Source organism: Somniosus microcephalus, chromosome 6 (assembly GCF_052327205.1).
Source record: "Somniosus microcephalus isolate GS21.2 chromosome 6, FLI_Smic_1.0, whole genome shotgun sequence".
Taxonomy (NCBI): domain Eukaryota; kingdom Metazoa; phylum Chordata; class Chondrichthyes; order Squaliformes; family Somniosidae; genus Somniosus; species Somniosus microcephalus.
This window is the reverse complement of record NC_140992.1, coordinates 208,822,158-208,839,109: the sequence shown is the minus strand read 5'-3', so window position 1 is coordinate 208,839,109 and position 16,952 is coordinate 208,822,158. Positions and strand designations below refer to the sequence as shown.

The 16,952-nt window shown below is 45.1% G+C and overlaps 1 protein-coding gene across 2 annotated transcripts in view; it reads right to left on the bottom strand.

The window, feature by feature from the left end:
* acd (ACD shelterin complex subunit and telomerase recruitment factor) overlaps positions 1–16,952 on the bottom strand; it is a 70,194-nt gene that overhangs the window by 51,866 nt on the left and 1,376 nt on the right. For both annotated transcript variants that reach the window (XM_085991323.1, XM_085991325.1), the window contains exon 2: positions 8,648–8,772. In XM_085991323.1, the coding sequence (XP_085847449.1) occupies positions 8,648–8,772 (125 nt within the window). The remainder of the gene's footprint in view (positions 1–8,647; positions 8,773–16,952) is intronic.

Below are 16,952 nucleotides of genomic sequence, written 5' to 3'. Positions count from 1 at the left end.
AAATACATATTTTGGTTCTGTCTTCACAAAGGAGGACACAAATAACCTCCCAGATATGCCGGGGAACATAGGGTCTGATGAAAGGGAGGAACTGAAAGAAATCAGTATTTGAAGGGAAATGGTGTTAGGGAAATTGAAGGCCGATAAATCCCCAGGGCCTGATAATCTACATCCTAGGGTACTTAAGGAAGTGGCCCTAGAAATAGGAGATGCATTGCTGATCATCTTCCAACATTCGATGGAATCTGGAACAGTACCCATGGATTGGAGGGTAGCTAATGTTACCCTACTATTCAAAAAAGGTGGTAGAGAGAAAACGGGGAATTACAGACCGGTAAGCCTGACATCGGTAGTGGGGAAAATGCTAGAGCCCATTATAAAAGATGTAATAGCAGAGCACTTGGAAAACAGTGACAGGATCGGACAAAGTCAACATGGATTCACAAAAGGTAAATCGTGCTCGACTAATCTGCTGCAATTTTTTGAGGATGTAACTGGTAAAATAGATAAGGGAGAACCAGCGGATGTGGTGTATCTGGACTTTCAGAAGGCCTTCGATAAGGTCCCGCATAAGAGATTAGCGTGTAAAGTTAAGGCACATGGGATTGGGGGCAAGGTATTGACTTGGATAGAGAACTGGTTGGCAGACAGAAAGCAAAGTGTTGGAATAAACGGGTCCTTTTCCAAGTGGCAGGCAGTGATTAGTGGGGTACCGCAGGGATCGGTCCTTGGACCCCAGCTATTCACAATATATATTAATGACAAGGGAACTAGATGTAATATCTCCAAATTTACAGACGACACAAAGCTGGGTGGGTGTGTGTGCTGTGAGGAGGATGTCGAGAAACTCCAGGATGATTTGGACATGTTGGGTGATTGGGCAGAAACATGGCAAATGCAATGGCCCAGAAATTCGAGTCGGGGGCTTGCCGCGCGTGTAAGCCCCCGATCTGCACTTACCCGGCGCGCCGGCCGTTGAGCTTCAGGGACGCCTGGAATTGCTGTTTTAAAATGTTGACTCCCGGGCAGCGTCTGACGTCACGCCGCCCAGGAGTGCAGCCAGCGCGAAGCCTGTAGCGCGCTGTGCAACTGAGACACGCCCCTTGAGGTCTCAGTTTAACAGGACACGCCCCCAATGTTTCTGCCAAGCTGCTAAGCATTTTTACATGCAAAGCAGCAGTTTAAATAGGTTTTTGGAAGTTTTTTGAAGCTTTTGGTAACTTTTATAAACTTTTTAAAAAACGTTTACATTATTTTGAAGAATCTGAAGTAGTTTTAAACAGAATTAAAGCAATTTAAAGACTTTTAAAAGCCCTAAAAGAATTTTTTAAATTCCATTTATTTATTTAGCAATGTCGTCGTCATACGTGTCTTCACACTGTTCCCTTTGGGGAACTGTATGAAGTGGTGGAAGGATTTATGGCCATGATTAACGCTCATTCCGTGACCGTAGCCATCTTTGAACCAGCCATTAGGGCGGTTAGTCCTATGGCGGGAGGGTTTTACGGGCTCCCACAAGCTATACAAGGAGGGGGGGCCACCCACACCCACGGACGCAAATATCCCACTGGATGTCAACCCAGAATTTAGAGCCGGAGCTCCGACTCCACTTGCCGGGACTGTCTGGAGCAGGGTTCGAAACCCTACCCTGATCTGGCCCAGCGGCGGGGATCCTACCGCTATGCCAAAGGCCCAATCCGATTAGCAACGTGAAATGGCTGGAATGAGCACAATTCACGGCATTAAAAGAACTCACAATTGAACTGATGATGACCTCAGCAATCTCCTCAAGGAGGTGGAGGCGCAGCGCCTGCTCATCGTTGGTAATGAGAAGTCAAAGGCGCCGCAAAAAGGGCAGATGATAGCTTGGTCTTTCAAGTGGCAGCATAGGGCTCCAGTCACGGGGAGGGAAAAGGCGCAGGAAACGTATGGGTGTCACCTTTTGTGCGGAGTGGGCCTTTTGCGTAGCAGTAAGCATCCCCGCCGCTGGGCCAGAAGGAGTAGGGTTTCGAACCCCACTCCAGACAGTCCCGGCAAGTGGAGTCGGAGCTCCAACTATAAATTCTGGGTGGATATCCAGCGGGATACTTGCGTCCGTGGGTGTGGGTGGCCCCCCCCCCTCAGATGGGTTGTGGGAGCCCGTAAAACCCTCACGCCATAGGACTAACCACCCTAATGGCTGGTTCAAAGATGGTTACGGTCACGGAATGAGCGTTAATCACGGCCATAAATCCTTCCACCACTTCATACAGTTCCCGAAAGGGAACAGTGTGAGGATACGTACGACGATGACCTCTTGCGCAATGCACCTCCTTGGACCCTCAGTCGCAGATGCGAGGGGGCAAATCGTGCAATTGTTAAATTTTTCATTTTATTGACATGTAAAATGTTGGCCCAGTAATTCCCTTCCAAATGCGTGAGTACGGTCGGGGTACTTGCGCGTCTGGCCGGAGGAAATGCTGGTTTTCAGCATGCACAGCACATGCGGGGAAAACCGGCATTTCCTGTCCTCTGAACGAAGGGGTTCAGAGGCAGAACGCGTGCGCAGTAAAATTCGCCGCTTTCATTCATGCTTTCAGTGAGGTCAAGTCCTTACAACTTACACATGAAAAAAGCATGGGTACAGTTGCTCCAGAGGAAGATATTTATTATCGTGGAGCTTCTGAAAGTATGTATGTCTGTATATATTCCTTTGCGTGTTATGTATATATTCCTTTACTTATGTGTATGAATGTATTATTTAATTATGACTTTCAGAGAAAGTAACTTATTGGAAAATCATAATTAAAAACACATTCATACACAAGTAAAAGGAATATAAAACATACATACACATACGTAAAGGAATATATGCGGACATACATACATAATTACTTATTACTGATGAAAAGTTTCTTTCTTAAAAGTGCTGGAAATGTTACATTACTCATTTTAGAACACTCATTTTCACATTCAATTCACGCAGCCACAATTGCTCCTTCTACCTACCATTCTGAAAACCCGTTTAAAAAAAAAATTTAAACTTTAAAACTTACTTAAAATTTCTTAAGATAACTTCCCTCCCTTTCCCAAACAAAAATATTGCCTTTCAGAAGCTCCAGATAAAATATATCTTCCTCCGCAGCCTTGGAACAACTTTACACATGCTTTTTTCAAGTGTAACTTGTAAGGACTTACCCTCACTGAATCCATGAATGAAATCGACGAAGTTCACTGCACAAGCGCTGCCTGTACAGTCGCACGCGCTGTGCCTATGAACCTCTTCGTTCCGAGGACTGGAAATGCCGGCGTTCCCCGCATGCGCTGCGCATGCTGAACGCCGGCATTTCCAACGGCCAGATGCGTGAGTACCCAGACCGTACTCACGCATTTGGTCACGAATTTCTGGCCCAATATAACGTGGATAAATGTGAGGTTGTCCACTTTGGTGGCAAAAACAGGAAGGCAGATTATTATCTAAATGGCAATAGATTGGGAGAAGGGGAAGTGCAACGAGACCTGGGTGTCCTTGTGCACCAGTCGCTGAAGGTAAGCATGCAGGTGCAGCAGGCGGTTAAGACAAATGGTATGTTGGCCTTCGTAGCGAGAGGGTTTGAGTACAGGAACAAGGATGTCTTGCTGCAGTTGTACAGAGCCTTGGTGAGACCACTCCTTGAGTATTGTGTGCAGTTTTGGTCGCCTTATCTGAGGAAGAATGTTCTTGCCATGGAAGGAGTTCAGCGAAGGTTCACCAGGCTGATACCTGGGATGGCAGGAATGACATATGAGGAGAGATTGGGTCGATTGGGCTTGTACTCGCTGGAGTTTAGAAGAATGAGAGGTGATCTCATTGAAACTTATAAAATTCTGACAGGACTGGACAGGCTAGATGCAGGAAGGATGTTCCCGATGGTCGGGGAGTTCATAACCAGGGGACACAGTCTAAGGATAAGGGGTAGGCCATTTAGGACAGAAATGAGGAGGAATTTCTTCACCCAGAGAGTGGTGAACCTGTGGAACTCCCTACCACAGAAGGCAGTGGAGGCCAGATCATTAAATATATTCAAGAAGGAGTTGGATATATTTCTCAAGGCTAAAGGGATCAAGGGGTATGGGGAGAAAGCAGGGACCAGGTACTGAATTGGGATGATCAGCCATGATCGCATTGAATGGCGGAGCAGGCTCAAGGGGCCGAATGGCCTGCTCCTGCTCCTATCTTCTATGTTTCTACTACCAGGCAAAATATGCATCCCTATAATTGCTACATAACCAGGCCTATGTAACTTGAGTTTTTCTGTGTCGTTTCACGTGCGCATTTTGGCTGCTGCTCCGGACCAGAGCCATTCACTTCTATTTCCACCTTTTTCTCCCCCCTTTTTCTTTTTGTTCCATCCCTCCCTGACCAGTCTCTCCTGTCGCCATGGTGCCCTTCATCAGTCCTCTCTCGGATACTCTGCCCTCCCAAATCCCTACCCCAACCCTTCATTACTCTTAGACCTTCCTACTCTCCTGCCGACATCCCAGTCTCGACTCCCTCTTAGATAAGCCTACATCTTCCCTCTGTGCCTCTCTTGGCATCCTCCAAAGGGCCCACCGTGGCAATCGTCGCTGTCTCCTCGCGAGTAGCAACCCCAACTGTCCCATCCTACTCTCTCAGCGACCTTCCCATCCAGCTCGCCTGCGGGGGGCTAATCTTGCCAATCTCCTCCCCGTCCAACTCACCCCTCCAAGCGCTGACCCTGTGGACTCTGGCAGTGGATCAGCCAGCACCAACCCTCACCGCATCTTCCTGCAGAATGTCCGTTCACTTAAACAACGCCCTTGCTATCCATGAACTTATTGTGGATGACTGCATCGACATCATGGCTCTGACAGAAACTTAGCTGAGGGATGATGACGCCTTACCCTTAAATGAAGCCTCCCCGCCTGGCTATACCTTTCACCACTTGCCCCGCTCAGTCCGGCGTGGCTCTCATCAGCAAATCACACCATGGTCTGTCCCCCTACTCCTCTGGCACTTTCTCCTCCTTTGAGCATCTGACCTTGTTCCACCCCTCTCACCTCTCATTTAAAATTGTCGTTCTCGACTGCCCACCCAAGTACAATAAAAATTTTATCACCGACATATCCTCACTGCTTTCCTCCCTCAGCCTCTGCACCGAGCAACTTCTCGTCCTCAGTTATTTCAACCTCCATCTCAATTCATCATGATCTCTCTCCTCTGAGTTCACTACCCTCCTATCCTCCCTTAATCTCTGCCTCCATGTGAATTCCCCAACTCATATTCACGGCCACCCCCCTTGACCTTGCCATCTCTTGTGGCCTCGCTACTCCCACCATGTCAATCGAAGAGAAGGCCATCTTTGACCATTTCCTCATATCGCCTTCCCCCATCCAACCCTACTTCCTTCGGTGTCTGCCCCTGGAAAAAACTCTCTCCCAACTCCCTTACAACTGCAAATCCCAACTGTCCAGCTTTTGGTCCTCCATTCACAACATTTCTGCAGCTACCAATCTGCTCAACCACACCCTCACCACCACCTTTGATGCCCTAGTACCTATTAAATCCATTACTCTCTCTCACCCTGCCGTTCCCCCTGGTACGGCCCACATCTTCACTCCCTCAAGTCCAAGGGATGCAGACTTGAACGGATATGGCAGACAACTGGTTTAGTCATTCACCGCCAGATCTGGCTGGACCACATAAAACATTATCGGGTCCTGCTCTTGTCTGCCAAAACTACTCACTGTTCCAGGATCATTTTGGCATGCAAAGATAACCCCCGGCTATTATTTTCTACTGCTAACCATCTTCTTGAAACCCTCTCCCCTGTCTCCTCCACACGCACCTCCAACAACAAGTGTGAGGAGCTCATGGACTTAAGATTGAGGCCATCCGATCAGCTGCCTCTGCCACTTCCCTTCCTTCCCTTAACCCACCAGGCCAAACTTCCTCTAAGGTTCACCCCTGCCCTAGCCCTGAACTCGCATCTTTCTTCAGTTTCTCTCCGATCTCCCCTCTTGACCTCTCCACGCTCATCTTGTCCATGAGACCCACTTCCTGCTCCCTCAACCCTATTCCCACTAAACTGCTGACCACCCAACTTCCTTTTCTGGCTCCCATGTTAGCGGACATTGTTAACGGTTCTCTCTCCTCAGGTACTGTCGCACTTTCCCTCAAATCTGCCATCATCACCCCTCTCAAAAAACCAACCCTTGATCCCTCGGTCCTTGCAAACTAGCACCCCGTCTCCAACCTCCCTTTCCTCTCCAAAGTCCTTGAACGTGTTGTCACCTCCCAAATCCGTGCCCATCTTTCCCGCAACTCCATGTTTGAATCCCTCCAATCAGGTTTCCGCCCCGCCACAGTACAGAAACGGCTCTCAAAGTCACAAATGACATCCTTTGTGACTGTGACAAAGGTAAACTCTTCTCTCCTTGTCCTTCTTGACTTGTCTGCAGCCTTTGACACGGTTGACCACTCCATCCTCCTCCAACGCCTCTCCACCATCGGCCAACTGGGTGGGACTGCACTCGCCTGGTTCCATTCTTATCTATCTAATCGTAGCCAGAAAATCACCTGCAATGGCTTCTCTTCTCACTCCTGCATTGTTACCTCTGGGGTCCCCCAAGGATCTATCCTTGGCCCCCTCCTATTTCTCATCTATATGCTGCCACTTGGCGACATCATCTGAAAACACGGCATCAGTTTCCACATGTATGCTGATGACACCCAGCTCTACTTGAGCACCACTTCGCTCGACCCCTCCACGGTCTCTAAATTGACACACTGCTTGTCCGACATCCAGTACTGGATGAGCAGAAATTTTCTCCAATTAAATATTGGGAAGACCGAAGCCATTGTCTTCGGGCCCCACCACTAACTCCGTTCCCTAGCCACCGACTCTATTCCGCTCCCTCGCATCTATCGGAGGCCGAACCACACTGTTCGCAAACTTGGTGTCATATTTGACCCGGAAAGGAGCTTCCGACCACATATCCGTGGCATAACTAAGACCGCCTATTTCCACCTCCGTAACATTGCCCGTCTCCGCCCCGTCTCAGCTCATCCGCTGCTGAAACCCTCATCCATGCCTTTGTTACCTCTAAACTTGATTATTCCAACGCACTCCTGGCTGGCCTCCCACATTCCACCCTACGTAAACTTAAGGTCATCCAAAATTCAGCTGCCCATGTCACTCGCACCAAGTCCCATTCACCCATCACCCCTGTGCTCGCTAACCTACATTGGCTCCCGGTTAAGCAACACGATTTCAAAATTCTCATCCTTGTTTTCAAATCCCTCCACGGCCTCGCCCCTCCCTATCTCTGTAATCTCCTTCAGCCCACAAACCCCCCCCCCTCCCCACGATATCTGTGCTCCTCAAATTCTGCCCTCTTGACCATCCCTGATTATAATCACTCAACCAGCGGTGGCCGTGCCTTCAGCTGCCTAGGCCCTAAGCTCTGGAACTCCCTCCCTGGACACCTCTACCTCGCTTTCCTCCTTTAAGACGCTCCTTAAAACCTACAGGAAACTCTCGATTTACCGGCACCTAAATAATCGGAAATCTCGGTTAACCGGTAAAATTCAGGAGTAGGTTCAGGTAAGTTTTACTTCATATTACTGGCCATTCCTCGATCTGTGGCTGTGCAATCGGGTGTGGCTGCAGCTGTTGCTAAGCAACAGGGACGTTTGGATCTTGTGGCCATTGTTCCTGCACCTGTTGCTAAGCAACAGGGAAGCCTGGGTTTGTTGCTGTATATGGAGCTCTCAGCTCTCGTACCTTTTAACTATAGCTCTCGGTAATCCAGACTTTTTGATAAACCGGCACCACGCCGGTGCCGGATAAAAAAAAAGAGTTTCCTGTATCTATCTGTCCTAATTTCTTATGTGGCTCGGTGTCAATTTGTTGTCCCGTAACACTTGGGACGTTTTACTACGTTAAAGGTGCTATATAAATGCAAGTTGTTGTTGTATCACAGACGGATATAAATAAATCACTGCGCCTCTGGTGATTGTTATGTAATTAGAAACAGAACTGGACATCTCCTGTTGAGTTAGAGGATCACGACAGGAGTGTTCTCCCAATCATGCAAGTGAGAACCGCGTATGGTTGAAGGTTGTGCATACATAACTGGGCCCAGTATAAAAGAAATTTTTTTTTTTTTTTTAAATTAAGAGAGAATTACATGTGTTATAGGGCATAACTTTAATGCTGGAAAGCCCACCAGAAGGCACTACGCAAGAAATGGTAGTAGGCAAAAAACAATTAAACCTGAACTCAATTAGAGGCTTATTGTTGATGATTTCCTTTTTAAATTCTCCTTTCAAAAAAAAAAAATGCTCCTTTTGCTTATTGGCAGATGTTCTAGCTGTTCAGTTGCGATTTGTTGCTGTTGAATATGGTATTTCAATCAAGCAAGCGCTAGTGTGACATACACTTTCATACATGACAATTTGAGGAGTAACACTTTTCAAGTGTGATGGATGCATGCTGGACATAAGGTTTTTTTTACACGCAGAATAGATAGATAAGCGTATAGTTGGATTTTTTGCATTGACTATATGCTGTACTGTCTAAGGAGTTAGTCCTTCTAAGGTCATCAAAAATGTAATTACTACATAAAGCAACAGAAATCTGAATTTTTATTTGTAATCACTTACTGCTCCAGGTCACGTTTGGCTCCTTTTGTCACCACAGCCTTAATGCTGTGTTTGAGATCTGATATGTGGACAATGGCAGCAGGTTCATATTCAGCTTCTTTCATCCAGCTCTCAGGTGGAACAAACTATAAAGAAACCCACACATGTAATTGAACCTCACTTAAGGTCATATTCTCAAAACTCATGTTGCAATTACTAATCGGACATTTGGGAGCATCAATTTCACAACAAAGCTTCTACTTGACAAACAACTTTAACTCAATTTGATTAATCGCTAATATAGTACCAAATTGTCAAATGCATGACTGAGAAAAGCAGGATTCCTGTAGCTGAATATAGTAAAGAGCACTAAATCGAGACAGGGAATCTAATACAGTGCTATTCAATTTCAGTAACTGCTCAAAATTAAATCACTTCCAATTACTTTGTTCTGTGAAAGATAACCAGTACCATCCTAAAATGTACTTATTTTCTGCTACCTCTGTGGCATGACTTATGATTCGAGTCAATATATTCTTCTGTATAGTTACATAGACCATCAATAATACTTGACAACATAGTATCTCAAACATCATCTCCGAGAGGAGAGCAAGACAGCAGTCAAGCTGTTCACTCACACAAGTCAACGTGGAGACAACATTCTAAGTGCTAGGTGTACAAACACATGCAGGAATTAATTAAAGGTGGCAGCTTATGAATAAAGTTGCACTCAGCCTCAAAAATCTCATCGGCACCTGACTATGGCCAAAAGCCAAGGCGGCACATTTCCAGCAAAAGTTTATACAGTTAAAAGGAAGATACTCAGATTTCTGTCACCAAATTTGGAGATTTCAAAAAGCTTATAAATACAAGGAATATAAATTCCTGCCCTTTCCAAATCAGTAATACATATAACACAGACATAAAACAAATGTACAACAAATTATACAACACAGTCAACACCCACACTTGATTAGTCATATACTCATAATGTGAACACTTAAGACACTGTGCCATTATTACAAGATATCAATGTGCACATCAGCATAAGTCCCAACTGGTTGGCAAGCATAATGCAATTTGCAATCTGAAGTTAATGCATTTAACAGCTAAAACCATTAGGGGTTGCATTTGATGGATGTTTTTTGTACATTGTTGAAATTCAGTACAGTATCTGTTATGTCTGCATTTTTCTACCGTTTAATATGCACAGTTTACGGCAAGGCATTTTTGTAGACAATATAGGTTTGCACGATTTAATTCAAAAAATAATTGCACAATATTATGGCGTTTATGTCATCAGCTCATTAATGGCAGAAGACATTTTCAAAGCCTGAATGAACAGCAATACATACATCGAGCTGACAACGACACCTCAAACAGTGTTTCCACTAATAGAATACTTCAGTGTTAATAAAGAAAACTCAACAAAAATTCACCCACCCATTGCAGATTCAAACAGGAACAGAAGTCTGCTGATTGAGACTCGCAGATGGCTGCCTACTTCAGCTCAGCATGTGCTGTTAACAAGCATCTGGTCCCATTTCTGAAACTGTTATTAAATAAGCTGCAGAGTATATTGCATCTACAGGGCAGTATCAAATTAAAAAATTTGATCCAAACCAAGTTGGTCGATTTAACACAATTTGAACATGGGTACACATACATTTTCAAAAGATATTTAACAAAGATGGTATACATGCACTGAGTGTCAAAATGTATTGCCATCACTATAATTTAGGTTTGAATCCAGCCAGACTGATGATCTGACTTTGCTCCAGCCACTGTTAGGTTCATAAGCGAGGTCAATTTAGTTAGACCTCAATCCCATTCCAAGCAGACACAAGTCCACAACACAAACCTGACCAGTATGGCACCAAGCAGGCTGGCAAAGATAACTGATGTGCAAGACAGAAATATTGCAATATAATGCACTTTTTAGAGATGGAGATTGAGGCTAAGGTACACTGGGGCCAATCTATAGAGAGCTCACCTCAAATCTCAGGTGTGTGGACTGAACAGGAGTGATTCATTTCTGTCTTTTATTTACTATCACGATTACTTTACAATGCTCACACACTGCCCATTACAAAACAGAAACTTTACAAAACTATGAAGGGTGCCAATACGAATGACAAAAGCTGATTAAGATCATGGTGTAAAGTAGAGATGATGGAGAGCAAAACCAAATTTCTGATCCTGTGTGGAACGACATCGTTTCTTACGGTTGAAGCATATATATTGGTGAGTGAAAGGGGCAGACACATTCTTGTAAAGAAAAAAATCAATCCTATTTCATCTAAATTAATCAAGTAATTTTCTTCAATTCTCTCATTTTCCTCATTTAAAATCTTCTGCTTCTTTCAAATTGTGTTGACAAAAATAAGTCATTCCCAGCAACAATGGAGCCTATGGTAAAATCCTATGGCCAAAGCCAGTGATTTGAGGTCTTCATGAAAAAATGGAGAGAGTTGACTTGCACTATTCAATTTTATCAGTCGTCGAAACAGTGGTCCTGCATATGAGGGGTTATGCCTATAGTCTTACACAATAAAATCAATCAAGTCACAAGCTGAGATTTGTATCCCGTGAGAACCTTTCACTGAGGTGAATAACATGGTATTTCCTTTCACATCTTTATCCAAAATAAACTACAATACAATTTTGCAAGGCCATGATTTCAAATTGAATTCTGTTATGGATGATTAGAATTTATAAACATTTTACTTTGGCATACTTCAGAGTGTTTGTTAATGTTCTGCTATTTGTGTTTCTATGTTAAAATGCAATATTTATATTTCACCACATAGTATAAGCATTGCAGAGTACTGTACTACATGCATAAGTATACAATGAAGCATTTTCAACATATGGTATATGTTTTTGTGTACATTTTAGTTTTAACTGTATTCACTTCACAATGATTTAACAAATTATTCATTCAGCTATTCAAATCAAGCAAGGGCCAGGTTAATTCCTTGGTCTGTGATGAATTAAATGATATTCGTCAGACAACAGCAACAACTTACCTTTATATAGTGCCTTTAATGTAGTAAAACGTCCCACGGCGCTTCACCGGAGCGCTATCAAACAAAATTTGACACCAAGCCACATAGATATTAGAACAGATGACTTGGTCACAGAGGTAGGTTTTAAAGAGTGTCTTAAAGGAGGAGAGAGAGGTAGAGAGGTGGAGAGGTTTAGGGAAAGAATTCCTGAGCGTAGAGCCTAGGCAGCTGAAGGCACAGCCGCTGATGGTGGAGCAATTAAAATCGGGGATGCGCAAGAGGCCAGAATTGGAGGAATGCAGAGATCGCAGGGGTTGTAGGGCTGGAGGAGGTTATAGAGATATGGAGTACTAAGGTCATGACAATGAGCCTCACCTCCCCTCCAAGGTTGCCATCATGGGCAGTTCTGCAGTGTGGGCCTACCTCTACAAGGAACTGGGCTGACTCTGCCTCAACATTGCCCCAAACTCATTTCACTTAGTGTTCTTGCAGCTGGCAAGAGGACATCAGTTGGTTTAAACCCTGGTTGCAGAGGTCTAAGAAAGGCCAGGCTTCTAACCAAATGCACTATCCTCATTATCACTATACAGTGATCATGGCTGCAAGTGCACATGTGTGGATCAGGTTCAGCTGTGGTCAAATACCAGCCAACATACACTACGAAAACTCAACGATGAATAATGGACACCAGTGTGAAGTACCACAAAGTGTAGGGCTGGAGGAGGGTGTCTGTGGAACCTTACGCACTGTAGCAACTAGTCAACATTTAAAGAGGAGGCAAAAAAGGAAAAATTATATTTATGTTTCAGTAAGCAATGTATATATTTCATTATATACCACAGGGACTGAAATTAACACAGATCAAGGCCAGGAAACCTTGAGACAGGCCAATTACATTACATACTGATGCACTGAGCTAATTACACAAGCAAGCATAAGAGAACCCATAAACAAATTATGGGCCACAAAACAGTATGAAATAATCTGCCAGTGTTTCTCTTTCCTCCCTTTCAATCCCTGTAGGCCAGGCAGCAGGTCCCCAGCTACCCAACTAAAGTGACTGATCGGATAGAAGCATAAACATATCTTCCTGTCACCCCAAAGTATTGCTTCATTTTAAGAGACGGGAGACTCCACATTGAAAATCTAGGGTCCCAAGGATTAATTGTTTGCAAGAAAATGGCCTGTTTGGAGACTGCTCTGCTCACTGATTTAATCTGTACAGCACATAAAGTTACATTTTTAATAATGTTGTCCATTGTGCTGAGGTTTTGTTAAATCCATCACTGCCTGAAGGTATCACTTTTTTTTTTTGCAGACAAATCATTTATAATTTGATTGTGCAATTGTATTCCAAAACCAATTCCTTGGCAATCTTCAGAACTGTGGAAATCTAATTGCAACAGATGAGGGAGAATGTGCGTAACTCCAATTGCCTGACAGTTGAGATGGAAGTGCTGCTATATAAATCCAATTCCTTGGTCTCGAGTGCCAGTTTGTATCGGAGCCATTGGCAGGTTGATGAAGGTTTTCCTGATCATATTCAGCCATCTGATACTTGGCCTTCAAGGAATCAGTATTTTGGTGTCTGCAAACCTAATATCTGAACATTCATCCCCAGTCTGTCAACAGCTGAAAAAGGAAGCAACTGGCACAAGACTGACAAAGCCCACATAGAAACAATCAAATAATCACATAAATGTTTTAACACTCAATCACACCAACACAAGCATCATGTGCAGGAAGTAATTGAAACATATAAGATCCTGAGGGGTCTGGACAGGGTGGATGTGGAGAGGATGGTTCCTCTTGTGGGAGAATCTAGAACTAGGGGTCACTGTTTAAAAATAAGGGGTTGCCCATTTAAGACAGAGATGAGGAGACATTTTTTCCTCACAGAGGGTCGTGTGTCTTTGGAACTCTCTTCCTCAGAGGGCGGTGGAAGCAGAGTCTTTGAATATTTTTAAGGCAGAGGTAAATAGATTCTTGATAAGCAAGGGGGTGAAAGGTTATCAGGGGTAGGCAGGAATGTAGGCAGTAATCGGATCAGCCATGATCTTATTGAATGGCGGAGCAGGCTCGAGGGGCCTACTCCTGCTCCTAATTCGCATGTTCGTATGAAAAGAACTGCAAACTGGCCGATTGATGACTTAGGTCTGCACTTCTCTGATTCGTAATCTTATGTGCTAGGTTTGATGATACAATTCTTCAGCCAGCCTGAATTCACATCTTTGCTGCCAAGAAGCTGGGCAAGTAAAAGAAAGGCATTGATTTAGTTCCTTATTACAACAGTGACTACATTTCAAAAGAACTTCACTGGCTGTGAAGCACTTTGGGACGTCCTGAGGCCATGAAAGGTGCTACAGAAATGCAAGTTCTTTCTTTCTTATTACATCTGTCAGAAATATATCAAAGCATTTTGAAATGCAGAGCCATTTTTCACCAAGATCCCAGAAAGAGAAATGAGATGAATGAAAGAACAAGCTTGCATTCCGACCACATATATTCTCTATCTACAAGGCACAAATCAGGAGTGTGATGCACTTGCCTGGATGAGTGTAGCTCCAACAACACTCAAGAAGCTCGACACCATCCAGGACAAAGCAGCCCGCTTGATTGGCACCCCATCCACCACCTTAAACATTCACTCCCTCCACCACCGGCGTACAGTGGCTGCAGTGTGTACCATCTACAAGATGCACTGCAGCAACTTGTCAAGGCATTTCCAATTGCACCTCCCAAACCCACGACCTCTACCACCTAGAAGGACAAGGGCAGCAGGCGCATGGGAACACCATCACCTCCAAGTCACACACCATCCTGACTTATAGAGTCACAAGTTGGAAATATATCACCATTCCTTCATCGTCGCTGGGTCAAAATCCTGGAACTAACTCCCTAACAGAACTGTGGGAGCACCTTCACCTCAGACTGCAGTGGCTCAAGGCAGCAGCTCACCACCACCTTCTCAAGGGCAATTAGGGATGGGTAATAAATGTTGCCCTCACCTGCAATGCCCACATCCCGTGAATGAGAAAAAAAAAAATCACCAACACCACCTACTTCCACCTCCGTAACATCGCCCAGCTCCACCCCTTCCTATACTCTCTGGCATTTAGAAGAGAGGTGATCTCATTGAAACATACATGATTCTGAGGGGGATTGACAGGGTAGATACTGAGAGGTTGGTTCTCCTGGCTGGCGAGTCTAGAACTAGGGGACATAGTCACAGGATACGGGGTTGGCCATTTAAGACTGAAATGAGGAGGAATTTCTTTACTCAGAGGGTTGTGAATCTTTGGAGTTCCCTATCCCAAAGGGCTGTGGATGCTGAGTCGTTGAGTATATTCAAGGCTGAAACAGATAGATTTTTGGACTCTAGGGGAAATCAAGGGATATGGGGATCGGGTGGAAAAGCAGAGTTGAGGTCGAAGATCAGCAATGATCTTATTGAATGGCTCGAAGGGTCGTATGGCCTACTCCTGCTCCTAATTCTTATGTTCTCAGCTCATCTACTGCTGAAGCCCTCATCCGTGCATCTGTTACCTCTGAGCTCAGTTTTATCAATGCTCTCTTGGCCGGCCTCCCAACTTGCACCCTCCATAAACAAGCTCATCCAAAACTCTGCTGCCTGTATCCTAACTCGCACCAAGTCCCATTCACCATCACCATTGTACTCGCTGACCTGCACTGGCTCCCAGTCTGGCAACGCCTCAATTTTAAAATTCTCATCTATGTTTTCAAATCACTCCATGGCCTCACCCCATCCCTATCTCTGTAACCTTCTGCCAGTGTGCCAGTGCAGCCTTCGGTCGCCTGAGGAAGAGAGTGTTTGAAGACCAAAACCTCAAACCCGGCACTAAGCTCATGGTCTACAGAGCAGCAGTGATACCCGCCCTGCTGTATGCCTCAGAGACATGGACCGTGTACAGCAGGCACCTCAAAGCACTGGAGAGGTACCACCAACGCTGCCTCCGCAAGATCCTGCAAATCCAGTGTCAGGATAGGCACACCGTCAGTGTTCTTGCTCAGGCCAACATCCCCAGCATCAAAGCTTTGACCACGCTCGATCAGCTCCGATGGACGGGTCACATTGTCCGCATGCCCGATACGAGACTCCCAAAACATGCGCTCTACTCAGAGCTCCGGCACGGCAAGAGAGCCCCAGGTGGACAGAGGAAACACTTCAAGGACACCCTCAAAGCCTCCTTGAAAAAGTGCAACATCCCCACCAACACCTGGGAATCCCTGGCCCAAGACCACACAAAGTGGAGGAGAAGCATCTGGGAAGGCGCCGAACACCTCGAGTCTCTTCGCCGGGAGCAAGCAGAAGCCAAGCACAGGCAGCTCAAGGAGCGCACGTCAACCCAAGCATCCCACCCACCCGCCCCTTCAACCACCGTCTGCCCCACCTGTGACAGAGACTGTAGGTCCCGCATTGGACTCATCAGTCACCTGCGAACTCATTTTTAATGTGGAAGCAAGTCATCCTCGGTTCCGAGGGACTGCCTAAGAAGAAGAACCTTCGCCAGCCCGACAACCCTCTGAGAGCTCTGCTCTCCATCATTTCTGGCCTCTCACACATCCCCAATTTTCATCGCTCCACCGCTGGCAGCCGTGCCTTCAGCTGTCTAAAATTGCTAAGCTCTGGAATTCCCTCCCTAAATCTCTCCACCTCCTTTAAGATGCTCCTTAAAACCTACTTCTTCAACAAGCTGGTCATCTGCTAACATCTCCTTATGTGGCTCGGTGTCAAATTTTGTTTGATAATGCTCCTGTGAAGCACCTAAGGATGTTTTACTATGTTAAAGGTGCTATATAAATGCAAGTTGTTGTAGTTGCATTTATATGACCTTTTCCACATCCTCACGACGTCCCAAAGCACTTCACCAGTTAATTAAGTACTTTTGAAGTATACTCACTTTGTAATGTAGGGTAATACAGAAGCCAATTTGAATGCAGCAAGGTCCTACAAACAGCAGTGAGATAAATGACCAGATTATCTGTTTTAGTGATGTTGGTTGAGGATAAGTATTGGCCAGAACAACAGAACTCCCCTCCTCTTTTTTCAAATATTACCATGGGATCTTTTATGTCTACTGGAGATGGTTTAACATCTTATTTGACCGTGAACATTCACTCAGTACTGCACTGAAGTATCAGCCTAGATTATGTGCTCAAGTCTCTGGAGTGGGGCTTGAACCCTTGACTTTCTGACTCAGAGGTGGATGCTACCAGAGCCAAGGCTGACACAATGGCCAGATAATGAGCTTCTTGCTGTTTGAGGAAGAAATGTTTGCCTAGACGTCAGGACAATT